The sequence below is a fragment of the Bubalus bubalis genome, chromosome 2 (genome assembly GCF_019923935.1).
Source record: "Bubalus bubalis isolate 160015118507 breed Murrah chromosome 2, NDDB_SH_1, whole genome shotgun sequence".
NCBI lineage: Eukaryota > Metazoa > Chordata > Mammalia > Artiodactyla > Bovidae > Bubalus > Bubalus bubalis.
The window spans coordinates 6,808,809-6,833,891 of NC_059158.1; the positions used below are offsets into that span (position 1 = coordinate 6,808,809).

The following is a 25,083-nucleotide window of genomic DNA, read 5'->3' on the forward strand; positions in this document are numbered from 1 at the left end:
GGGTCAACATAATAAAATATAACTTTATTTTTAATAATAAAATTAATGTTTCTAGTAAGGAAAAGATAGTATGTCATTCCTTGAGCAGTACACACAATCTTTTATCCAAAAGAATACATTGGGTTTTATTGTGTCATTTGTCTGAATACAGACTCAATGGAATATCTAAATGATACCCTGCTCTGAACTCCAAGTTGAAAGTAAGTTTTTATTATACTTAAGGGAAACAATGGGTTCAGCTGCTTATTGCAAGGAGCAATTGCCAAGGGAGAGTTAAACTCAATTACTGTAACCATACTGAATAAAAAATACTGCCAAGAACAAAAATACGCCTGGGTAAAGACAGCCACTGAATAAAAAAAATCGACATAAAGCGTATCAAATATTTATTTATCTGGGCAACAAAGGACTATGATACATTGACAGGCATGAAAACTACTGCTGGCACAACTCAATACAATACAGCTAGAACTGCTTCCAAACGGCCAGTGAAAATACAGGGTACCAGGCGGTCCCAAATGTGTGAAGTTCTTTCAACAAAAAGAGAGAGAGAGAGAGGAAAACATCCCTAACCCTTGGTTTAAAGACAATACTCATTTATTGCTCAAATGATGCTTTTAAGGGAGGACAGTGGAATAAAATAAACTTTTTTGCTTCTCCCCCACAAAAACATAGACCGGTTATCAAACCACTCAAGTTAAATCTTTCCAGGATCCAATATCACTTTTTTTTTCCTTTCAGTTCAATGAAAAGCTAAATGTAATACTAATTATTTATAAAATTTTATTTTACTTGTTAAAATTTGTTCAGCTGTTTCATTGTCGTCTTTAACATGCTACAACAGGGCTAAATTCATGAATCCCAGAGGGAAAAAAAAAAAAAATCCCCCAAACCTTGAATTCCTAAATAAGTACCATGAACCACATGAAGAACTAATAGGGAAGATTCAAACCCACTAAACAAGAGGTAAACGAGATCACCAGATAAATAAAAAAAAAAAGGCTTAAAACAGATTCACCATATTTACAATTCCCATTAAATTACACATAAATAAATATATACAGAGACGTGAACACTGATTCCCTTATAGAATTGTGAATCGTGTTGCCAGAGAAAGTTCAAGTTAGTCGCTTTACCTTGAAGAGGGAAAACTTTTACAACTGAAGACAAGACATGGAACTTCGAGTATCTGTGTGTTCAAGTTTATTCACAATACTGATAAAAATGTCATGATCCTTTTTGCCTTTTTTTTTAAGTATGGCTACAATCTGAACTGAAATATGTAAGGAAGGTGGTGATTCCATCCCGTGAAACTCATAGAATTTTTTTTTTTAATTTTTACGTTCCTTTTTTCTAAAAAAAAAAAAAAGTTTTTAATTTTTTTGTTGTCTTTGTGGTTGATTTGTTGGGTTTAAAAAAAAAAAAAGGTTCACAAACTCGGACAGAACTTTTCTTTGCTGGCTTCACGGCCTGTTCGGTTCTCTTAGGCTCCACGCGGGGGGGTGGGCAAAGGGGAGGTGATGCTCATGGGGGCGGTCGGGGCCGGGGCCTGAAGGGTCGCCCCTCTCGCCGTGGAGCGTGGGCCCCGGGCCCCCGGGACTCGGGACCGAAGGCGGCAGCGGCGGCGGCGGCAGTAGCAGCAGTGGAGGGTCGCTGGTCCCCGGCGCTGTCACCTGCCGGCGGTGGGGGGATGGAGGTGCAGGCGGAGGTGGACGGGTGGGTGGGCGAGCGCGCGCGGCGGTGCGGGCGGGGCGGGCGGAGAGCCTCACTTTCTGTGTTTCTCCTCTTTGTCACTGCTTTTGGCGCTGTTGTCCGTGTGGCTGTTGGGGTTGTTGCTGAGGTACATTTTGTCCATGGCCTTGAGGGCCTCGGTGAGATAGTTCTGCAGGGCCGTAACCGCGGCGCACACCGCCGGGCTGCCGAAGCCGTGGGAGATGAGGTTGAAGTGGGTCAAACAGCTCTGGATGCCCGGCTCCAGGATGGGGTTGGGCCGCGAGTTCCCCAGGGGCGATCGGTCCTGGGCCAGCAGGTCGGTGAACTCCTTGCAGATCTGTCTGCAGCACAAGCGGGGCAGAGAGACCGGGGTGAGGCTCCGTGGGAGCACAACCAGCAGCGAGACAAGACCTTCCTCCCTGCAAGCAGCTCTGTCTGCAGGACAGCTGACCTGACTCAGGGCCCCAGAGACAGACTAGGGGTGCAGGGCACAGCTGGGGAGACCCAGCCACCTCTCAGGAGCCATCCACACATCTCCTGCTCCTTACACACTTCCACTAACGCCCCCCTCTCTCTTTCCACCTGTGTGTTTCTCACCTCTCAGCTGCACCAAACTTTTTTTTTTTTCCTTTGCTGTGCCCTGTGGCATGTGGACTCTTAGTTTCCCCACCAGGGATCGAACCCGGTGCCCCCTGCAGTGGAAGCACAGAATCTTAACCACTGGACTGCCAGGGAAGTCCTGAACCAAATTTCTAACCCCCATTTCTCACTCACACCAGGCATCCCTGACATAGGAAGACACTTCACCCATCAGGAGAGAAAACAAGGTGAGTAGGAAAGGCAGGGAGTCAGAAACACAAGCATCTCTTCCACAGCCAATAGCCTGTACCATCAGCTGTCCTGCTCAAAATACTGTAGAGACCCTCTTCCCTGACCTTCCAGTGCGACCTCAGCAATCTGAGGTCTGGGGGCATGAATTCTCCACTCATTCACCTTCAAATCAGGGTGGGTGTGGACAAGGAAGGCAAAACTTTTCTCAGGATTGCTTTACTCTTAAAAAATAAAAGGCACTCCAATACCCAAGTGTGGGGATAATTCAGTTCCTTGGGGAAGAAGAAATAGACATTTCAATCTCCCTTGCCACCTCCTTTCCCATGCATTCCGCGCCCCCCTCCCCCACCGCCACCAAAAAAAAGGTCTAAGTAAAACTTTGAGTGTGGGTGTGCTTAGGAAGCTAAGAGAAGAGGGAAAAGTTGAAATACAAGCGATGAGGCCTACAGGGGTAGCTCAGTCTCTGAATCTGGGAAGCCAGGACTGGCTGGGGCCTTCCCGAGGCAGCAGCAGCCTTTGGGTTGGGGCTTTGGGTAGGGGGCCTCGCAGGAGGGAGGCAGAACGGGGAGTACTGGCCGGCTGCCTCCCCCAAGGCCAGTTGATGTCTCCCCAGGCTAGAAAGTGCCCTGCCAGAGGCCTCAGCCTCTGCCCTCTGGATCCGAGCCCTCCTGGGACATCGACTTTGATAATTACGGGCTTCCAAACAAGCCTTTTAATTTCCAGAAAACATATCAAAACAGTCATTTTCTTTTCACACACCACCTGGAGAAGCCTATTCAGCCCAGGCACCGATGGGAATATAACTTGGGCCATTTTAAAACTGATTTGACATCTCGCCTGTAGGCTAGAACTTGTGGGCTGTGTGTGTACAGCACTTTTGAGGAGGTCGAGAAAGCAAGGCAAGAAATGGGAGAAGGGATTAGAGTAGAAACTAGGCCAGCTTCTGACCCGAACATTTTGCAAGCCACTAGCTTAATCCTTGCCCTTGGAGAACCTAGTGATAAGAGACAAAAACTGACACAGGCAAGTCTGTCCACTCCTTTAAGAACGTGGTTCTGGTTTTCCTGAAGTAACATAGTCACAAAGCCACACTCAGCTTCCCTCACATCCCCACTATACCCCATTCACATACATGCTAATTTTTTTTTTTAATGAGAAGGTAGGGCAGAAGGGAGGGGAAAGAGGGAAATACACACTCATAATCTTCCTCGTATTTCCTCTTTAAGCTCCATCATGGTTTATAAGATTGTGTTGTAATTTCAGTGTTTACAACAACAAAACTGATTAACACAAAAGGAAAAGAGGCCAAAAGTGAGAGCAAAGACGATTTTGATGTTTCTCTTTGACAGTGAGGCACAGAGACCCCGAAGAGGTAAATGTCTTACTTTGTAGCCAGGAGCATGTTTTTTCTTGTCACTTGCTCATTGGGATCGGAATGTTGTCGGTTGAGAAATTCAGCTACTGCTTTGGCAGGAAATTCGGTTTCGCACACGTACCCAAAGTCCCTGGCTAGGTGGACAGCTTCTCCTGGCAAGAGGAGGAAGGAGAGGGCAAGAGAATGAAAAAAGCTGGGATCAAGACTTCCAGCTCCCTTATTTTCTTAACCCAGCTGTTGCAGGAAACACAAACGACTTGTTTCCCCACTTCAGGCATTTTCTTTCCTTCTCTGTAGGGTTCTAGCAGATGCATTTCTCAGGGAAAATGGCCACTTACCCTAGAAGGCCAAGATGATTTGAAAATGTAGATTCCATCACCTCCCCACGCAGCCTCATGCCCCACCCTGATGACATTCTCCCACCTTCTCTTTTAAAATGTTTCTTGTGTTCCAGCCTCACATCTATCAACGCGTTCATAAAATGATATTCATAATTACTTCTTGAGCTTTTCTGCAAGGGAACGACTCAGGGTTTACATTTTAACTTTATCGCATATAATTATCTGTTCATCCAAACCGATTAACCAAGAGGATTTGAGGGTCACTCCACTGAGTCTGTCTGTGTTGTTGATTTTCGAATCTTTGGTTTTAATTTCCTGAACCAGTTGGTTTTTACTGCAGGGCTTCCTGCCATTAGCTCCAGCTCCGGAAGAACGCATGCGCCAATTAGAGCATCAAAGCCCTCTCCGCGGAGCTTGTTTCCATAAAATGGAGCGGATCACAAACAATAACAGTTCTCCAGAAACTGCCTCCCTGCGATGGGACTCAACCCCCAGACCCATGCACACTCTCACCCTACACCCAAAGTCGTTACCACTATTTTCTTTGCGTATAATGCTTTCGGGGTCTGAATGGTGGGTTCCCAGGGCACCGGCATTATTTTTAATACAGTGCTACTGTAGATAAGTTTCTGGAACTGAACGATTGCTTATTCCTTAACAGTTACATGAGTTATCATTTTTGACACCATTAACAAATGGTTCACAGGATTTCTCCTCAAATTTGTGTTTTTAAATATTTTAAAAATTTACAATGCAAGAACCTGAATTCAGTTATACAATATCTCCTCAAATACAAGATACAAGTAAGATAAAGTGCCATCTTTAAATATAAATGGTGGTTTTGAAATCTGCACCATAACTTAAGTTCCTTTTTTTCCTATTGGCATGAGACATTTCCAACGGAACACAAAGGAAAATGCAAGAGAACTATACATTCATTGCAACACACCCAAACTTTAGCCAACATAGTATCAGACAAACTTAACAAGGATCTGGAGGAGGTAAGAATGTGACTACCATAACTGGACTATGGTGTATATTGAAAGGGAGTGAGGACAAGGTGAGCTTTTGTTTTGAGGGGTTTAGAAGCCTGGGGAGGGGGGGGTGTGTGTTTGTGTGTGTGTGTGTGTGTGTGTGCTTAAAAAACTGGCATGAGAAACTTTTTGCAATGCTTATTTATTTTTTCTTTTACTATCCAAATAACTAAAAGTCTAAAACTGTTCATTTTTCTTCCTCTCCAGTAGAGAAGCACAATTAAATGAGAGATAAGGGAGCATATGTTTGGAAAACAAAAACCTGAAAGGGCATATAACCCTGAGCTTTCAGGATGGTCTTAAATCAGGATGCAGGTCAAAGATTCCCAAATTAATTCAGGAAGTAATGGTCACGCATTTCTCAAACGCAGATGTCAGAGTAGCTTAAGTGATTTACTGCTGAGCTCCATAAAGGAGACAGGAACTTGAAGAGTATGCAGTTCTTAAATTTTCACATTGTTTAGGTCAAAACTGGGCTGGGGCGGGGAGGAGGGAGGTGTAATTTGGTAGCAGAGGGGAAGAGGAAAGGAGGACAGGACTAAATGCAAATAGTTTTTTCACATGCAAGAATCCCGTTCACTTCCAGCTACCTTCTCTGGAAAAAAATGAAATTGCACAACTGACACAAAATATAACCAAACATCTGGCCACTGAATAGCATCCACTTTCCCAGGAGAAACTTCCCTTCTTGTTAGCAAGGGAACTCGCTTACCCTCTACTAGTGATGTGAGCAGGGTGACATTGGCAGCTTTACGCCTCCCTGCTGGCAGATTTAATCCTATTTTGTCCAGTTTTTCTCTTAAAGATCTTCCTCCATTTTTAGACTTCGCCCTGTTTCACAAATATATGTGAGAAATGGATTTAGAAAACATTCAGTTGCTCTGCATCCCACTGTACTCATTTTGACAACGTCCTAAAATGTGCTTTTAAAAATTAAGAATCCTGGCCCCTAGACATATAAGGAAAGGCAACCTGAGAAGGAAGGATCATAGGAGATGCGTGCTTGCTGAACTGTAAAGCACCCTCTGTGTTCACTTATTACTGCAACTATGGAGGCAGGTTAGAAGGTTTTGATTTCCCAACGCTCTAAAGAAGAGCCACAAACAAACAAACACAGTTCTCATCTCCAGGCTGTGAAGTGTTTTTGAGTTCAACTGATTACTGTATATTTTCCCTGTTGTTACAATCACACAAATCCCAATGGGGTCTTTAAATTGTCTTTGCAAGATCTGCTGTGAGCCTGTTCAGAGTAACCAACGTTATCATCACTCTCAGGTTTCTTGCTCGGCTTCAGGCCCAGTGGGAAATTCATTTCACCAACTGTTTACATGCCATGTCACCAGCCTAACTGGAAATGTCAAAAGTTGATATCAGCCTTTACAAATGTCACTGAATTCAGAGACAGTGGAGGTGGTTCTAAATAGATGTCTAAATAGGCTCCCATAATCAGAAAGTGGTTAAGATAAATTGTTTAAATAAAACAGCAAATTAATTAATTTCAGATTTTATTCCCTACTCAAGTGCTCTTTAATTGTGTGGATTAGATTATACTCCCCTAGGTAAACAGTCTCCAATACTGGGGATGGGGGAAGGGGTAGGAAGAGGCAGCGGCAGATTTAGATGTGTCAGTGAAAGATTACAAAGGGACAGCAAATGATTGTGAAGGGGGAAGAAAAGAGTAGAACAGCTGATGCTAAAATCTGCCCAAAAATGGTTCTGTAAGCCTTTGTATAGAATATACCCATCACAGCAGAACTCCGGGTCTATAAATAGCTATATATACACATATCAAAGAATGAAGTTTTGGGCCCACTTTCTTATTAAAAACTACAAAGAAGTAGAAAATATCTGGGACGGTTCAACGCAAGACCCACCACACACAACCCTGGGTGGGACCCCAAGAAGTAAAAAGCCACAGGAGGGACAAACTGCCCTCAGGGAAGGTGCTTCGCCTCGCTGACCCTCATAAAATCTTATCTAGGAAACGAATCATTCAAACCTCGCGCGCGTTGAGATGAGAATTCCTGACCACGTAGGCAACATGCAATCGTAGGTAGCGACCGCACAAAACACACGTAACCATGCCTTGCACGTAAACGTGCCTTGCACGCAGGCTGGCACGTGCGGACGCAGCGCATCCGAATTATTAGCGCAAGCCCCTCGGGCCCGTGGGACCTGGGGGGACGGGGACGCGGGGGCGTGGCGCGCTGACTCTAAAACCATCGTCTTCTGCTTAAAACCCTATTCAAGGGCCGCAAGCCCTCTGCGATCAGAGATCCTGCATGCAGGCAAGGAAAAGTGAGCAGCCCGAGATGAAGTTTTCCGAGGCCTGCGACACTGGCGCGAGGAGGGAACAGGCGGGTGCACGGCGCCCCGCGGCTGCCGCGGGCGGGACTGAGTCCGCCGCAGAGCGAGCTGCGCGTGCGCGCGGGGAGGGGCGGGGGGCGGCCGAGCGCCCGGTGAGCGCGCCGCGCCGGCCGCGCGCCCCTGGAACGACGGAGCGCGCGCGCGCGGGCGTGAAGGCGGCGGAGTGCGCAGGCGCGCGTCGCCTCGCCCCGCCCACACCACCCCCAGCTCCCACCCACTCTGTTCTACGCTCTTTCTCCCCACCCCTTTCTTATCCCGCGGAGGGCGGGCCCTGGCGCGAGGCCCATTGGCGTCACCACCCCGGCGCAGGCGCAGTGCTTCCCCTCCTCCCCTCCCTCCACGGCCGGGGGGCGGGGCTGGGCGGGGCCGCGCCGGGCCTCACCTCCTCAGCACTCCGCCCAGCAGCGAAGCGTTGAGACACTCGGGCGGTGAGAGGCGCCGCTGTACTTCCGCCACCGTGACCTTGTACTTCGAGGTGGAGCTGAGGAGCGAGAGGCGACCCGGAACTGAACAGAAGACTTCGTTGGGGTTCACGACGCCGCCGAAGAGGTTGTCCTTGTTGATGGGGATGGCGGAGACGGCGTTGCTGTTGGACTTGGACAGGGACACGGGGCCTGCGGAGACACATGGGGAGGCCGCGTGTGGGCGCCGGGGAGCCCTGTGGAGCCCCGGGCCCCTCGCCCCAGGCCTGCGCTGCCACCAACCCCCCCCCCCCCCCCCGCCCACCTCTCCAGCCCCGAAAATCCCATGGCTCCTTCCCCACCTGCCCTAGTCCCTCCGGCTCCATCCCTGTGGGGAGTGGAAGCCTGAGCCCCTCGGCGCTTCCCCCCGGCAACCCCGCCCCGCCAGCCCGGCCTGTCCTTCAGCCGGGACCCCCTCGCCCTGTAACCGCTGGGGTGCTGTCTAGAGGTGCTGGTGAGGCGGTGATCCTCTCGGCTCTCCGCATCGGAGGACATTGGGCCCCAGAGCCGAGAAAAAAATCCCCCTGTGCATTCGGGGGAGGGGGGGGCGAGGGCTTCTTCAGTGTTGGGGAGAAACTATTCAAAGACCCATAATTAAAATCAGCCAAGAGTCTCCACGGCTAAAGCCGCTTCTAAAAATGAGCATCTCAGTCATGGCACCCAAGCCGAGAAGTGGTGGATTCAAGTTGTCACACAGCGCACACGCCCCAGCCTTTCAATAAATAATCCTTTCCTTCCCCCCCTCCCCCTTACGTTTATCTGTGAAAAGGGGTTTTAGAAGTCCATGCCAAGCCCAGTTTTGAATTAAAAAAAAAAAAGGATAAACAGGCCTACCATGGAATATTAGCAATGTGTTCTTTCGACGAGCAAAGAGTTAACAGTCCCTACGCTTAAGCGCCTTCTTTGGGAAAGGGGGGTTGGGGGGAGGCTATATTCTTATTAGTTAAAATCACGAGCTCTTCATTGTTGGATTCCCCCATACTTGGGGGGAAAAAAAAATTCAAGGCCAGCAGGAAGTAGACCAACACGTTACATTTCTAACACCAATATAATTCAGATGCATTCACAACCATTTAAATACAGTATGCATTTGTATTAAGATTCCACATGGAGACATACTACATAATACATGCTTATCTCAGTACTCTCTCTTTAATGGGGATATTTTAGACGTATGGGGGGGGGCTCTAGGTTTTGGATAGATCACTTGTGACATTAATAGCTCTGGGGAGGCTAATAGAGACAATAGGAGTTAAACGAACTCTTGAGAGATTACTAATAAAAGAGCCAATTATCATGTCGACTTGGAAAGAGCATCTCTTAAGATTTATCCCTTGCACATCTAATTTGACGTGACAAAGACTTCGCAGATGCAAAAATGAACTTTAAACTCGCTAACAATATACTGATTGGGGTTAGAAATGAGAACAGTTTTATATAGCATCATCCTCTGGTGGTGCCTAGAATCCTGAAATGTAACGTTGCCACTATAACCAAGGGGAAAAAAAAAGCTGCTGTGAATAGCATTTAATCCAGTAAACTTTATTTTACTCACTAAACGAAACATAAATTACAAATCCATCCAAATCACTTGACACTTTTAAAAAACAATTTCTGCTCAGAACAATTATGCTAATAAACCTGACATCTTCAAGAGGCTCATTTTAACCAAAAGCCAAATTTTTGCTAACCTAATTCACAAAGTTTAAAAAAATCCTTCAACACCTAATGAGAAATTCAGTATAAGAACTTGAAAGATTTTTTTTCCCTCTCTGCTAAGGAGTGCTGTCTTTATCATCTGCCCCCATATTAACAGTGAATTACTTGCATTGTTTTTAGCATTATACACTTCTTATAACACTTATGGCCACTCACGCAGTGGATGAATTGTTAAAACTGTTTCAAAATTGAAATGCCACTTCCAAATCTGCTCAACTATCACACATTTCATGTGTTTGTCCAGATATCATTAAACTAAATTAAATGGTCAAGTCATAAATCACAACAAAGCTAGCCTGTTGCCATTACTAAATCATTTGAGCATTGCTGTTCTACGCCTATCTATTCGCTAATTCTGAGCCTTTAGGAAATCCTACTTGAAAAAAATAAATACACCTCTGCAAGTTCTTTTAAATAGCACTATGCCTGTAAGGACATGCTTGGAATGCAGAAGGAAATGGCTTACCTTTCTTAATTACAGTTTGATCTGGGATGTTAATACCCGGGTCTTCTACATGCTGCAACAAAAGGATACACATGGATGTAAGTGTATAATCAAAACAAAAGGAAATGAATATTTCGCTCAAGATAAGGGGAGGGGAAGGCGTAGAATCGAAATCCCCCCTCCCATCTGGTGACATTTATATATAAACATCTCATCTTGGCTTATTGGAATTTGGAGCTTTGCAGCTCAAGAGGTTTCAGTGTACACCCATGGCCAATTTCTCGACCCCCAGCAAATAATCCACATTTGAAGGAGGTGGAGTGGGGAACAAAACTTTCTTTGGAAATTAAATCGAGTTTGGGAACACCTAATCTTTCTCACAGCCTGCTCAACCTTTCAAAATACACCTAGCTTTAGTTTGGCGCCTCAGCGGCTTCGGACTTCAGCAATTCCACTGTTGAGGCAGCAAAAGCCAGAGAAACACAATAGAAATGACAGAGGCGGGAGTGGCCTGGGAGTACTGGAAACGTTTTAGGTGACATGATAAAGAGCAAACGTGTATGTGCACCTTCACTTACAGAGAAACAAACAAAATAAAAATTTTAAGGACTACTGTCTAAATTGAATATCAAATATCAAATTGGATATGAAAACGATAGAAAGAAGGGAGGGGGGAAGCCTTTGAGGTTTCCCTGCTGTGTCCAGCAGCAGATTTGTTAGTGTGGGCTTCTTTTTTCCTTTTTTTTTTTTTTACAGATGGGTGGCTATACGTATGTGCTACAGTCAAAACGTGATTAGAAAGTAAAATGAAATCATGTTTTCTAATGCAGAAACTGACAGGCAATATAATGTCTGGCTGTGTTTACAAATTAGCACCAGGGCTGCTGAGATAGAAGATTTCGCAATCGTTACCAAACGCAGGCATTACCATTTAAAAAAACTATTACTTCCTTCTCTAGTCTTTGTCCAACAATAATACTGATTCAAACATTTTCCATTCTGTCTTGGATTTATGCTCCTGTTAATTGTGCCTGATCGCAATGATTCCGGGTGGATGGTACTAAGTTGCTTTATTACAGGTTTTATTATACTCAATGCTCTCATTTGTAACTTGCCTAAAGTGCTTCTGGATTTAAGTATAATTAAATTGAGAAATGTTCAGAAATGACTACTGCTGCAGTTCTTGTGTTTTAACTATATGGGGAAATATGATCCCTTTATGCATGCACCCTAAACCCATAAAGTAAATGTAGTGTGGCATAATACTTTTATTTGTGTTATTTCTAGACCTTGTCCATACAGGGAAGACTGTTAAGTTTAAAACCCCACTGAGATATTAATGATTAAATAATTTTCACCATCGATTTTATTTTCTTAAATATTTGGCGTTCGTTTTCATTAAAGGTTAACTGTTGCAGCAATGGGAAAATTGAAAACAACCCTTTTCTTGACCCAAATTCCTTTGAAAGAATTTTTTCTTAAAAGGTTGGGGGAGGAAAGGGGAAGAGCAGCAACTGGGTTTCCTTGTTTATATTTGATCTTTTGGTTAATTTCTCCTATAGGCCAATTTCACCACAAAGAGTGACTATACAGATGTTAAGAATTCACACCAGCCACTTTGGAATTTTTTGCAAAGTAGAGCAATTCTAATTCATAGTAAGTTTAAAAAGCTTGCAACGTTATTTTGCAATTCAAATATTTCCAAGGCGCAGACTAGGATCAGGACTCAGAGACTCTTCGGAAAGGGGAACTCACAACTTCCAAGTTTGTTTTTTAATGGCCCTTCTCCCAACTATTCCTCCTCTCATTTTACTTTCCAAGAAATGCACTGTGTAATATGTTTCTAAAAACATGTATGACAACACACACATACGCAGGCACACAAGGCTTACTAAACCCCACACTGGATCAAATGCCTACTTTCCTGCTTTCCATGCTAAGCTGCTAAACATAGCCAACAAATTTCAGTGATTAACTAGGCCAAATGAGAGATGTAATAAATTTTCTATTTCCCTATGTAACTTAAATAATGTTTTAAATTCACCAAGCAAGCAGGTAAGTTCATCTGACCATTTTCTTTGCAATCTAATGCAGTAATCATTAAACTGTCAACGGACATATTGCTGCAATATTTGATGCAGTAATTTGAAATAGCATTTTAGCAAAAATCACATCCAGATACATTTCCTCTCCAAAGAAAAGCAGCATTAACAGAGCCTTTACAGCTTTAATAAAATTATTGGCTTGTTCTAATTCCATTTCAGGAAGGTTGTGAGGAAACCATAAATATGTAGAATTGAAGCAGAGATGCCGGTTTAAATTTAATTTCAGAAAGTATTTTCAAATTATCAATAGCCTGGTTTGCATTGCCAAAGAGTAAATGTGCTAATACCATGCTTATTTAGAAATCATCGAAAACTGCATTTATTGATAACTGAATTAGAGCTCAAAGACTGCATTGCCCAATAGTCTCAAAACATTAAAGTAATATGGGGGTGTAGCAGGTCCTGATGGGCGTTGGGAACCCAGCTAATGATTTATGAGGTCAGCACTTAGCACCCCTAGGAAGAGAAAAAAGGCTGCATTTAATGTCCTCCTGTTCGGATTTGCCCCTTAGTATTCTTTAATCAGGGTAGGGTATACACGTAACTTTCAAAGACCCCTAGCACTCATAAAATCCGGTCAAAATAATTTTATTCGTGTGTCTTTTACACTTTCTTTTAAATCGATAGGGCATTTAAATGAGCTCTTTTGATCCACTCTAACACGTCTTTCAGGACTGGGAGGAGAAACCCCCACGTCAGACATAGCGGTGGAATCAGATCCTCTCATAATCGAAACAGTTTACTGTCGCCGAGAGGGGAAGGTAGCGTCCACGGTGACACTCGTCTGATTTATAAATGGTAACGCAGGCATTGTTTGAAGGAGCTCTGCGAACCATTGTTCTCCCGGCCGAACTCTGAACTACTTTTGAATCTTTGGCATGTGGTTGTCTAGGTGGGTGCTTAAAGGGTCCACCCGATAAAACAAAAGGAGATTTGGAGAAAGTAAACAGCGGGGAGGAGGAAAGCCGGGGCTGGACGTTCCAGGGGGGGGACCCTTTCCCGGGCGTGGGTGAGCGGGGACCGCGTTTGCTCTCCCGCCGCCCCCGCGCGCGCGGCCTCTTACCGGCACGTCCTCGATGGCGTGAGGTAAGGAGTGGATCGGGAGGTCTCCGAGTCCGGAGCCAAGCCCGTGGGGGCCGTGCAGGAGGTCCTCGTGCCGCCGGTAGTCCCTGCGAGGATCCAGGCCCGACAGCTGGTGGGGCAGCCCCCGGTGCGTGTGCAGGAGCCCAGACTCCTGGCTCTGCCTCTGACCGGGCCAGCCCGGGTGCTGCGGCTGCGGCTGGGCGTGCAGGGGGTTCAGGCTGTAGGGGTCGTTGACGTGGGAGTAAGGATCTTGCGACTGGGGGTAGATAGGCTGGTAGGGCGGGGGGAAGTAGGGGGGCTGGAAGTCGGCATTGGGGGTATGGGACAGCGGCGGGGCGCTCGTGTAGGGAGATTGACCTACAGTGCCCAGCTGGGGCAACCGTGCCGTCCCGTTGCTGGCGCCGTCGTGACGGTCCTGCAAGAGAGCGAGGCCAAGGGGAGAGAAGACGGCATCAGGCGTCGGGCCACTCCGCCAGGCTGCGTGCGAAACCGCCCGGCCCGGTCCGCAGGCCGCCGCGAGGAACCAGCCCTCCACGCGGCTTTGGCAGAAAATTCTCCAAAAGCGAAACGGGCCCTTCCTTCCCCAATCGCAGGAAATTTTCGCCGATGCCAATCGAGGGGGCATTAGAGACTCTCCTTAGGCGTTTCTTGCAAAGGGGGGAAAAAGGCAGAACCCGGACTACAGCCCGCTCAGCAGCAGAGGGAAACCTCCCTTAAGCAAAATTAAAATTCCTAGTAAATATTAAACAGCTAGAAGCGGCCTTTTCTCTGTCCCTGGGTTTGAACCTGCCCGCCACGGTGTTATTGTTTACCCTGTTCCATTTATTTGGAGGGAGTAAAAATCATGCCCATTCAAAGACTATTACCATTTCATGACTATTTAAATAGAAACATATTTCGTAGAGGGGCTGTAAGGAAAGCCCACGTTTAAATTACCAGCTCAAAGAAGGTTTTTAACTGCGGGATTGGGGGCTGTCTTTTCCGCTTCCTCACTTAGGAGCCTTTTTCTGGACAGAGTCGATTTATGAGAGCGACGGGGAAGAGGGGGACGTCAAGTAAAGGTTTAAAATGCAAAGATTCAGCCTTATATTGGGTTTAAAAAAGAAGTGCGCCCCGGGGCGGAGGCCCCCGCCCCTTCCACCCCAGCCCCAAAGGGCAGAAGAAACGCCTGACTTATGTTCCCCTATTGCAATTCGTTTGCAAAACAAGCGAATGGAGTTGATTCCAGGGAACGCGAACCCTCGGAGGTTCAGCCCTGGGCCCCGGGCTGGGGGGAAGAAGGGGCACGCCGGGCAGCGTTTTTCCTACATCCGGATTAAGCATCAGATGTTGAGCACATCTCGGAAACAAGTGAAGAGGCGAGGAAAAACAGATGAAAGCAGAGAGAAAACACGCTGGGGAAGTAGCGGCGAGGTAGGTGTGCGAGCCGGGAGAGGTCGCGCGAGGGTGAGGGGGGGACCGCGTTCGACTGAAGGATGGAAGAGAGGGAGAGAAACGGGGAGGGGGAGCGGGAAATGCAAACGAGGAAAGGCGGGTGCCCTGAAGGAAAACCGGGCGAGGACCCCGAGGTCTCTCTCCGCAGCCCCAGGTTTCCAGACTAGGATTCCTAAGGAGGCAGGGGTGGGGGTGGGGATGGGACTCACCATAGCTGAAAAACTGTGAACTAACATCTGCGAAGAGTCTGGGGTAACGAGTCAGGATGGAAAACAACAAGCAAGCGCGGAGAGCCCGGCTGCCCCGCCGCCCGAGCGCGCCCCACACAAAAGGCGCCCCGCGCCACCCAGGACTCCGGTCACCGCGCCGCCGCTCCCCCGGGCGCCGGAGCCCCGCTCTGGTCCATCCGAACTTGAACCACCGATTCGAGCGGCGCCTTCAGCTGGTCGAACCCACGGTCTCTATCCTGCCGCAATCGGGTAGGATTCAAAGTTCCTTTAAAAATTGGGGGAAAAAAACCGAAAAGGCAAAAAAGCAAAAAAAGAAAAAAAAAGAAAAGTGTGTGTGTGTGTGTCTGTGTGTGTGCGCGCGTGTTCCTTAATCCGTGTCTCCCCCTCTTTTCTGAGCCGCGGCTTCGCTTGAGCTTCTAATAACCGCGCTGGGCAGCGTTCCTGGAGCCTCCTAATAGCAGATATTCATGACTATTAATATTACACGAATACTTAATAAGGGAAGAATGCCTGGAAATCGAGCGTGAAGCTGAGAGGCAACTCGCGCCGGAGCCGGCTCTCAATGCAGTCCATTGACGGGAGCCTCAGTGTAGCAAATCGGAGGTGGGGAGAGGCAGCGCGAGAGACAAAAAGCGGGCGAGAGAGGGAGCGGGCGAGCGCGCGGGGGGCCGCGGCGCGGCGGCTGGCGAATCACAGGGAAGGGGCAACATTTTAAAAGGTTGCAGGGTAGGCCAAAGCGAAAGAGAAAGAGGGAGACGGGGAGACCGAGCGCGAGCGCGCGGAGAGGGGGAGAGTGTGTCTTGCGTGCGTGTGTGAGAAAGAGTGTGGGCGCGAGAGAGGAGCCCGGAGTGGGGAGAGGGGAGGGAGAGCCCGGGAGGAGGGGGGGAGGAAGGAGGGGAGGAGAGGGGAGGGGGCCGCGCCGGAGCGCGCGGAGGGGGAGGCCGCGGGGGGAGGGGGAGGGGAGAGGAAGCGAGCGAGGACAATCAGACCTAAAAGGCTGGGGCAGACCTCGGCATGCCGCGGGGGCCGCGCGGCGCGGCCGGGCGCTCCCGGGGACCGCGGCCGGGCGTTCGAAGGGCTCTCCGCCCCCGAGCTGCGGCGGGCCGGGCCTCTCCGGCCGCGGGCTCCTCCGCTCCGCTGCCGGGCCTGAGGCGGGGGGTCCTGCCGCCCGCCTCCGCGCGGCTTCTCCATGGCCCGGCGCCCCGCCCGGGACCGGCTCTCGCCTGGGCCGCCGCTCTCTTGCTTCCCGCGGCCTCCGGGGACCGGCCGCTCTGCGCCGCCGGCCGCCCCGCCCTCGGCTCTCCGGAGCCGGGGCTCGCGAAGGAGGGGCAGGGATTGAGGGGGGCACCGGGCCGCGGCTCGGGGAGCGCAGAGACGCGAGGCAGCCCAGCCCGGGCGCCGCTGGCACGGACTCCCCGCTCCCGGCGCAAACCCGTCCGACTGGCTGGGCCACTCCCGCCCGACGCACCCCCGGATGACACGGCTCGCTCTCCCCTGGCTGCCGCTGCCAGTCTGCCCGCCGGGGTGTCAGAACAAGCGGCACCTCGCCTCCTGCATGTCCCTGCAGAGCCCGGCATAATTAGACAGTCCCGAGCCGGCTCGGAAACCCGAAATCCCTGCTCCGGCGCTCGCCACCGCGAAGTTGTTGAAACAGCCTTCACTGTTTTCTCCTCCTCTTTCTCCTCTCGCTTCTCGTCTCCCCCCCCCCCCCGCCCCCCCGCTTTCCCTTGGCTCTCACTCACACGCACATGCACACGACGCGCCCCAACAGGGTCCCCACTCTGGGGGTGCAAGTTCGCTTCCCACCTGGGTCCCCCGGGCGCCTCGCGCCACTTTGGACCCCGCCCGCCGGGGCTTTCGGCCTTCGAGAAGGGGATGCCCGAGCCCCGGGCCACGGCCCGAGGAGGCTTAGGAGCCCGCTGTCATCCCGACCGGTCCGCAAAGGGTCCCCCCGGCCCTGAAAACAAAGCGACTGGTCTGACATGGAGTCAGTCTCCGCGCCCCGCACCAGCCAAGCCACGAGTCCCCAGCTAAGCAACCGAACCCTTGGCATGTCACTCCGTGCCCCATTCACAGGGGAAAGGAAGGGCGAAACAGGAGGGGCTGGTAAAGGAAAAAGAATTAAAATAGTCCACGGAGAGGAGAGGAGGAGGGAACGGAGGACACGTCGTTCACCCAAGCCCAGATTCTCATTTCAAGTGAAGACCCCCGCCGCGCCCCGCACAGACCTCTACGCTCCACATTCCCAGCTCCAAATGCCAAAAAGAGAAGGTGGGGGAGGGGGGAGCCCAAGCCGGGACTGCCACCTACTATTTACGTAGCTAGTCTCTGGCGGCGGCCCCCTCCCGTGATTCATCGGCTCTTTCTAGCTGGGGGCTAGAAGGGGGCTAGGGCAGCTGCCGCCAGGCCCGTGGGTCCCGGGGCTTCCCCGGCTGCCCCACGAAGCCGAGCTCCCGGGACTGTGGGTTTTGAAACGGGCTCCAAGGCGGCGCGCTCTATCGGCCGGGCGGGCTCCGCGCACCGGAGGCTGTGGGTAGCCCCGCCGGGATTCCCACGGTCACGCAGCTGACGGCGCGGCGGCCAGCAGGCTCCCGCCTCCACCCCAGGGATGCGCCGACCCAGTAGCACAGAGCGAGAAGCTGCCTAGAACTTCTCGAATAACGCAGGGTACTGGAGGAAGCCCCGCAGCCGTTCGGTGGAGGAGTGCTCCCAAACTGAACCGGCTCACAGGGAGGTGCGCTCCCGCTGAGAGCGCAGGCTGCGGGCCCCTTCTCCAAATGGGAGGGGGCCTTTTTAAAGCGGGTTGGGTGGAGGAGTGGTAGAAAGGAAGGAAAGAATGAAGAAATGAAAGAATGTTAAAGATCAGAGACAAAGAATTAAAGAGGGAAAGAGGTTTTCCCTTTCTCTTTCTGGTGAACTGGGCCCTCAGAAGCTCATTGGAGAGACTAGCAGAGTTCAGAGACGCCTGCCCAGTTGCCAGCAATGACTTCAAAAACCCACGCTCGTCTACCCTTAGCCACACTCAAAACTGGTCTGGAGAAAATCGCGGTGGTGGGGGGGGAGTGGGACAGGAGGCTGCGAAGGAAGAGAATGAAAGAAGGGAACGTCCTCAACCTTCCTCGCCAGCTTCTCCCCTGCGCTCTTCGGGCGAATCGGAGAGGCGGGCGCTGCGCTGGGCAAAGTTTGTCCCACCCGCCTCTCGCAGCTGGCGGCGAGGAGAGGAGGGAAGCGGAGCTCCGAGCCTACAGCCGCGGGAGAGACTGCGCCCGCGCCGCGCTTACCTCGCAGTCCTCGTACTTGATGTTGTCCGTCAGTTTCCAAAGCATTTTCATGGATCGGCGTGAATGGGTTTGGCCCCTCTCCGCCTCGCACCCAAGTGGAGCTACTCTCTGGGTAAGCGCAAAGTGCCGGCTGCGGGCGGCGAGCGCAGGAGGAGGGGGAGGGCGAAGAGGAGGAGGGTGAGGAGGAGGAGGAGGGTGAGGAGGAGGAGGCGAGGAGGGAAGGAGCTCCCGTGTGCGCTCGGAGATCTCCCTCTAATGGTAGAAACTTTTCCCTTTTCCTGCTCTTTACCAACAGCCTAATCGCCTCATTAGCATATCAACAATAGTCCAATTGCTCGCCAGCACCACAATCTGCCGCCGGCCGCTCTGACCCAGGTATAAAGGCCTCTGCGAGCCGCGAACTCGCTCCTAGAGCGCACGCCTGCCCGGGAGCCCACGGAGTCTCCCTTGAGCCCCGCAGCGCGCCGCTGAGCCGGCGCCCCCGGCCCCGTGTCGCCCGAGTCGTCGTCTCTCTCCTCTCCTCGTCCCGGCCCTGCGCACGGTCCGAGTGGCCGCTCCCGGGGCCCAGCACCTCTCCCCCATCCCTGCCTCTACCAGTGGTTCCGTCCTTTCGGGCCCTGTCCAATTTTAGCAGAAATGATTATCCCTTTTCTCAATTAAATATAACTATCAACCCAAGACCGGCGTCATCACTCCAGGATTTTCTGCCCAGCCAGAGATCGCCTCCGCTGCGGGCAGCCGCCACCTCCGGCCGCAGGGCCCCGGGAGTTTTATTGGCTTCGCGCTTCACCGCCCCCCTCCCCCCCCCCCCCCCCCAGGTTGGAGATTTTTGCCAAACGGCTTCAGTCGCTCGGCTGGGGTTTTTGCCATCCTTTAATTGCCGCCGTGTAAAATAAAAAGTGTACCCTGAAGAGGTTACTTGACAGCTCCAGGGGTTAAATACTTTTCCTCGCATTTGTACGAAGCTAGGGCCGACGGATAATTCAACGTGGTATTTGGGCTAAGGGCTTCCTAGGTGCGATGTGGACAGGAATATGGAAACTCCTACGGAGGCTCACGCACGCTTCTGGAAGTTGAGCCGAAATACCGACATGTGTGCGCCGTGTCATGCATGCATCAAAATAAATCGCTGGGAACCAACCCTTTGCTGTGCTAATCTGCTCCAGTTTTCCCAAGATTCCTTTTTTTAATTAAAGCAGGGAGAGTTCCTTCATGATTTGGTGCTGTTACTAACGCGGGCGCCCTCGCGGCGCAGTGCCCGGCTGGCGAGGAACCCGGAGGCCGGGGAGCCACCCCCTAGTCCGGGTCCGCCAGTCTAGGCTCCCCGGCTCCACGCAGGGGCCTGCGCGCCCCACTCGGGCTTCGTGTTTTTTGTTTTTGTTTTTCCTAGTGTGAAATAAAAAATTTAAAGAAAGAACGACCCAAAAAGATGTGATGTAATCCTTAGAAATACAGAGGGATCAATTTCCCCTGGTGAGCGTCCTCGTTTGTCCTCCGTAAAAAACCTTCTTTCTCCCTCTGCAATCCTGCAAACCACTCCCCACCCCCCGCCACCCCCAGCAACAGTAGGTTTCGCCTCTGAGTTACTCTAGTAACGACCTCTGATTCCGTCTAGGCCTGTTTCTTGCAAAACTCCAGGCCTCCCAGTTTTCTCAGAGCGTCCTCGCAGGGGCGGGGGAGGGAGGGTAAGAGGCTGTGGCAAACAGGAGCGTTGCTTAACAGGTGGAAGGAAAGCGAGAGGAGGGGGACCCCCCTCATCCCCAAGCTGCCCAAGGGCAAGTCTCCCTCCAAAAAGACCGCCGCCAATTCCCCAAGCCTGGCAGAGTAGGCCACAACCACCACCGTCCTCCCAACGACAACAACACCAAAACTTTAAAGTTAGGAAGGCGACCAGAGCTAGAAGGGGGTTCAGAGCCGGGGGTGGGGGGAGAGGGGACGCCTCCCGAGGCGCCAGGCCCTCCCTTGCACTCCCTTTTCCCACCTGCACACCAGCACAGCCTCTTGGCTGAACCCAGCTCGAGATTCGGCACGGTACTCCGCCCTCAAAAACGGTCAACTTCCAGCCTAGCGCCACTCACCCTGCGGGCTGCCCCCAGGGCCGCCGCCCAGCAGCAGCGGCTGGACGTCGGGAGGGGGGCCGCCTGGAGCACCGACACTCTCCCAGCAGCCGCCGCAGCCCGGAAGAGCGATCCGTAGGCCACGCTCTGGGCTGGGAGCAGGGCAGTGTACACCCTCACACCGCCAGCGCCCCCAGTGCGCTTGGGGAGCTCTTTAAGTTTCGCTTTCTTTCTCCTTGTGGGCTGGGGAAGGCATGTAAAGGCCTCCGTCTTATCCACCTTCCCCCTTCGCTGACCCGAGCCCCGCGGATTTCTGGCTCCGCACCCGCCGGGGCTGCTAAACTGTTGTTGTTTTCCCGCCGAGGGCGCCTTTGAGGTGCAGATTGGGGCCCGAGGGCTCCGCGGCGCCGAGCGCTTTAGAAAGGCCCCGGCGAGCGTCCCGGCGCCCCCGGAGCCAGCGAGGCCGCACTGGTGTGAGCGTAATTTCCACCACAAGCCTCTTCATTGCATGTCAATGCTCCGGCCTGCCTGGGACCCTAGGACGGCAGCGCCAGGCCTGGCGGCAGGGGTCGGGGGGTGTCCAGGCCTGGCCTGGGGGCGTGTAAAGGGCTTTGGGAAAAGAGTGAGTTATGTGTAAGGGACAGAGACAACTGAGAGAGACCAAGAAACACCCAGGATGCTGCCATTTTCGCCGGTGGTGGTGGTGGTCACCACCAAGTGGGCCCCAGGAGTCCAGCAGGCCCAACCTGGAGGACCTGGCCCCTACAGACCCAAAATCCGCCTGTCCGACCAGAGATCCCAGCTTCCCACTGCTTGTTAAACTGAGCCCGCCGGGAGGCAGGACCACGGTTCACTCCTGTCTCCTTCAGGCTGGAATCTTGCTGCTTCCAAACCTCAGCGGGGGCTCACTGGAGGCCCAGCCCCTGGCCAGGCCTGCACTCTTGGCCTTTTCTCACCCCGAGGATTTCTGCTCAAAGTTCACCCGGCTTGAGGAGAAAACCGAAAGACCTCGGCTTTCAAAGAGCCCCCCAGTCTTCACCCTCCAGAGAAGAGAATGAAGAAGGTCTCTGAGAACCACAGGGCAAGAGAGGGAGAGAGTGGGTGCCGGACATCTGAGTTCGGAGTGGGATTTGCACCCTTAAACCACAAAGTCTAACTCTGGAGATGAAGTTGCCCTTGTTTAGGTTTAACTGGGAAGGAGAGGCTTCAAAGACCTCCTAGCTGATAAAATAATAAGTACAAGGAAAGAAGGAAAGACATCGTGTTGACTTCCTTTTCCCGACTCCAGAGAGCGAGGTGAAGATGGGACTTCTCTGAACTTTGCTTCTCGTGGCCAGAACCTGAAACAAGCGAAAGAACTCGCTCCGGAAGGAGCAGGGCCTCAGCTTTTCTTTAGGAAGTTCGGGGCCTTCCATTCCAAAGGGCCCGCAGGCTTTTCCGCACTCAGAATCTCGCCCCAAGAGGCCTTCCTTTGGCTAGGGCGCAAAGAGGGCCCCGCGGTTCCCATTAAGAAATCAGCGACAGGAGAGAGGCTGTCCTCCTCACCAGCCAGGCCAGAGACTCCCTGGTTTCGTAGGGAAATGTCTGGAAGGTAGGAGGAGGACGCTAAACCTAAGGCTCCCTTGGCCGAGGTCGGGCCCCGGGCTCAAAGAGCGAAGTATCTGGAGTCTACTTGGCCTCGCGGTGCCTGCGGCCTACTCGGGCCAACGTCGGGAGGCGTTGGTTTTGACCAAATCTAGGCCTTCTGCCGCATCCCTCACCACTTACTTCCCCCCGCCAGTCACCCCCAACCGGAGCCCAAGCGGTGAAAAAAAAAAACTAGCTTCGGCCACTAGCCGGAGTGAGCAGCTCAACTTGGCGCAAACTCTTTAAGGCATTCCCCGAAAGAACACGCTCGCCGGCGCGACCCGTCCAGCCGGCCCCCTCTCTAGTCTTCCCGCCCTGTTGGTTTCCCCAAATGTGGAGCCGGGAAGAGAGACAGGTGCACGGGAACCCCGGCTCACGCGCAGCCTTGGGGTCCAGGGCGAGACCGGAGGCGTAGCGAGCCGGGAACCTTCCTCCCGGCGCAGCGCACCCCCGCCCCGCGCCCTGCCCCCGCCCGAATGAGTCATCCAGCCCAGTTTCTACTTGGGGGGTGGTGGCGGGGGTGGAGGGGCCGGTGGCCGTAGCGCAAACCACAAGTGACCCCCGGGGCCACCTGTGGAGCGTGCGCCGGACTTTCCCCCGCACCCGGCCGGCCGGTGGCGCGCGTGGCCCCCAACGCCGCGGCCGCTGCCTGCGCCCGTTTTCTCCTGCCCGCGTTCTCACCGGGGAACACTCCTGGGCGCTGCCCCGCGCGCCCCCCCTGCGACTCCGCCGCCCTGGGCCACGGCTCCTGCTCTCCGCCTCCCCCCGCCCGGCCCCCTCCCCCGCTCCACCCCCGCCCACCTCAGCCCCAGCCAAGGCAAACCCCCGTACCTGCCAGTCCCCCATTTTGGCAAGTATGGACATCGCGGCTCGGCGCTCCTGGCGACGGGTCCCCGCCGGGCATGGGCTGTAGGGCTCGGCTGGGCCCGCTCCCTGGAATCGCTTAGGCAAATCCTTCTTTTTTTACCTGCTCACCAACATCTCACCTGGTCATAAAGAGCTGGGTTGCTACCTGCCGACGCATGCGCGCTAGCCCAGGAATTCGCTCCGCCAGCCCTTTAGTCCCAGCGCCTCGCAGAGCTGACCTGGGAAGTGATGGATTTATAGCCGCGGCAATCTAGCCATCAGCTCCAGCTTTTCCCAACAGCCCCAACCCGCTTTCCCGGTCAGTCCCTGGCCGGAGAACCGAGGCAAACTGCCTGCTGGAGCGTGCTGGGAGCGACGCGAGAGTGACTCGGTGTGTTTGCCCACTCAAGCAATGGGGGCATCTGCACGCTCGCCCCCCGGGCTCTCTTCCCCTTGGGAACTTTGTGGCGGGGGGGAGGGCGGGGAGCTGGGAGACTTTCCACCCCTGGGTGGGGGGGGTGGGCGGGGAAGGGCAAGACCCGGGGCCTGGGCCCGCCGCTGAGGTGCCGCGCACCTGGAGGCACGCGGTGCGGCCTGATCCCGGTTCCGGCCTCCCCACCGGCCCGCGAGGTTCAACCCGGCGGATGCGGGTCCGCAACCCCCAGGGCGGCTTCAGCGTCGGATCTCAGATCAAAGTGTTTCTCAGTAGGTGAAGACGTTCACGGTTCTGTTTCATTTCTGGCTTTCAGGTTTAATCTCCTCCCACTGCAGACAGTCAAACACGCGCGCGCACACACACATGCACACACGCATTTGCGCACTCAGATACTGACGCTTCTATTTTAAGTGCACCCTGGCCTCTTACTTTCACAGGTTCCCGCCCCTCCCCCACTCCTCGATGGCTTCCTGGCTCTTCCCCCCCCCCCCCCCAACTAAAACTTTTTAGAGGGACGACGGGGGCGTCGGTGGTTCTGGGCTGAGCCACCGAGGTTTGGGCTGGGGTTTGCTTTCCCATGACAGATAAAATCACCCAAATGATTTCACCGCTGTCTTCTAATTAGAAGGGAGCTTGAAGCCGCAGGATTCGGGGCTCCCTCGGAGCTCACCTGCTCGGGAACCACACCTGGCCGGGAGGGAGGCGAGGGGAAGGGGCTGAGGCCCTCGGCCCCTAGGCGACCGTGCCAGCCCGGGTCTGGCCGCCGCCAGTCCTGGGCTTGGGCCTGGGACTCCTGGGACGGGGGCCCAGTTACTTTCCCAGGCTGCCGTCGCGGGGACTGAGAGAGGAAAAAAGAACCGATTTCAAATCCTCTTATCTGACGAGTCAGGCAAATGTGGGCGAAAGATCAGCTCCGCGCTGAGGGGAAGGACTTGTCCCCACAACAAAACCTCCCCTTTCTAGAACCCCTAAGAGCCTCTCTCTCCCGGGGTGGGGGGCGCGGTCCCAAAGGCCTTGCACCTTCCTGGCCGTCCCAAGGGTGGTGTGGTGTGTCTCTTGGATCTTCCCGTGTCACCCGGGCATATTCATCGTCCCTGGACTGCGGGGCCTGGAGCCCGCGCCAATTCTTTCTAGCTGATTGGAAACTTTCTTGGACCTGACTTAGAACCTGGCTCAACAAGTTTGGGTTTTGTTTGTGGGTTTGTTGGTTTTTTTCTTTACAGCGAATTTTAAGCAACTTAAATTAGGGCGTTTTTAACCCATTCGTGTCTATCTTTAACCTCTCTGGCTTTTTCCAGCGGTCAAAATAGTTTGGTGAAAACCCAGTTCTTCAGAAAGCCGAACGCACGCCGAGGTCGCGCCTGTAGCTCGAAGAGTCTCCGGCGAGAGGTGCTGTGCACCCTTTAAAGGAAGCCCAGGTTCAGGCCCAGGGAGCCTGGCTTCCCCCTCTTAGGCGTGTGAGAGCTGGAGGGACCTGGGACCCGGCTGACGGGGCCAGGCCCACCCGAGGAAGGACCGGGCCGGTGCCAGGGCCGAGATGGGGCGCGAAGAGTTGCCAATTTAGTTGCCAAACTACCAAACAACTAGGTAGTTTAGAGGGAGTTGGGAAGGGAGGCAAAGCTGCTAGCGTGCTTAAGCGTGAAGCCAAGGCGCCGGGCAGGGTGGCCTGGAAGAGGACAGAACAGTTTGGAAGTGCAGC

At 52.6% G+C, this 25,083-nt stretch overlaps 1 protein-coding gene across 6 annotated transcripts; it reads right to left on the reverse strand.

Moving 5' to 3' along the window:
* Window positions 1-369: 369 nt before the first annotated feature.
* Window positions 370-23,142, reverse strand: TFAP2A (transcription factor AP-2 alpha). 6 transcript variants are annotated; one of them, XM_025265624.3, is made up of 8 exons: window positions 22,934-23,142; window positions 13,832-13,889; window positions 13,455-13,692; window positions 10,308-10,359; window positions 8,044-8,275; window positions 6,007-6,125; window positions 3,930-4,071; window positions 370-2,054 (listed from the first exon to the last, which is right to left on the reverse strand). In XM_025265624.3, exons 1-8 carry the CDS (start codon window positions 23,004-23,006, stop codon window positions 1,766-1,768), a joined length of 1,203 nt encoding a protein of 400 aa, XP_025121409.1. In that variant the 5' UTR covers window positions 23,007-23,142; the 3' UTR covers window positions 370-1,765. The 6 variants fall into 6 exon arrangements, with proteins under 6 accessions (XP_025121409.1, XP_044782814.2, XP_025121394.1 ...); XM_044926879.2 differs by lacking the exon at window positions 22,934-23,142 and adding an exon at window positions 16,147-18,406 and having other exon boundaries at window positions 13,836-13,889; XM_025265609.3 differs by having other exon boundaries at window positions 13,455-13,889; window positions 22,934-23,099.
* Between the last annotated feature and the right edge of the window lie 1,941 nt (window positions 23,143-25,083).

What these genes read in the sequence shown, in the direction of transcription:
- TFAP2A (XM_044926879.2), bottom strand. Translation starts at nt 16,715, where the DNA reads ATGCCGGGCTCTGCAGGGACATGCAGGAGGCGAGGTGCCGCTTGTTCT. An exon ending in TCAAACTGTAATTAAGAAAG is followed by an intron (nt 8,276 to 10,307) that starts GTAAGCCATTTC and finishes GTGTCTCCGCAG; the next exon opens with GCCCCGTGTCCCTGTCCAAG. An exon ending in CTGGGCGGAGTGCTGAGGAG is followed by an intron (nt 6,126 to 8,043) that starts GTGAGGCCCGGC and finishes TTTGTGAAACAG; the next exon opens with GGCGAAGTCTAAAAATGGAG.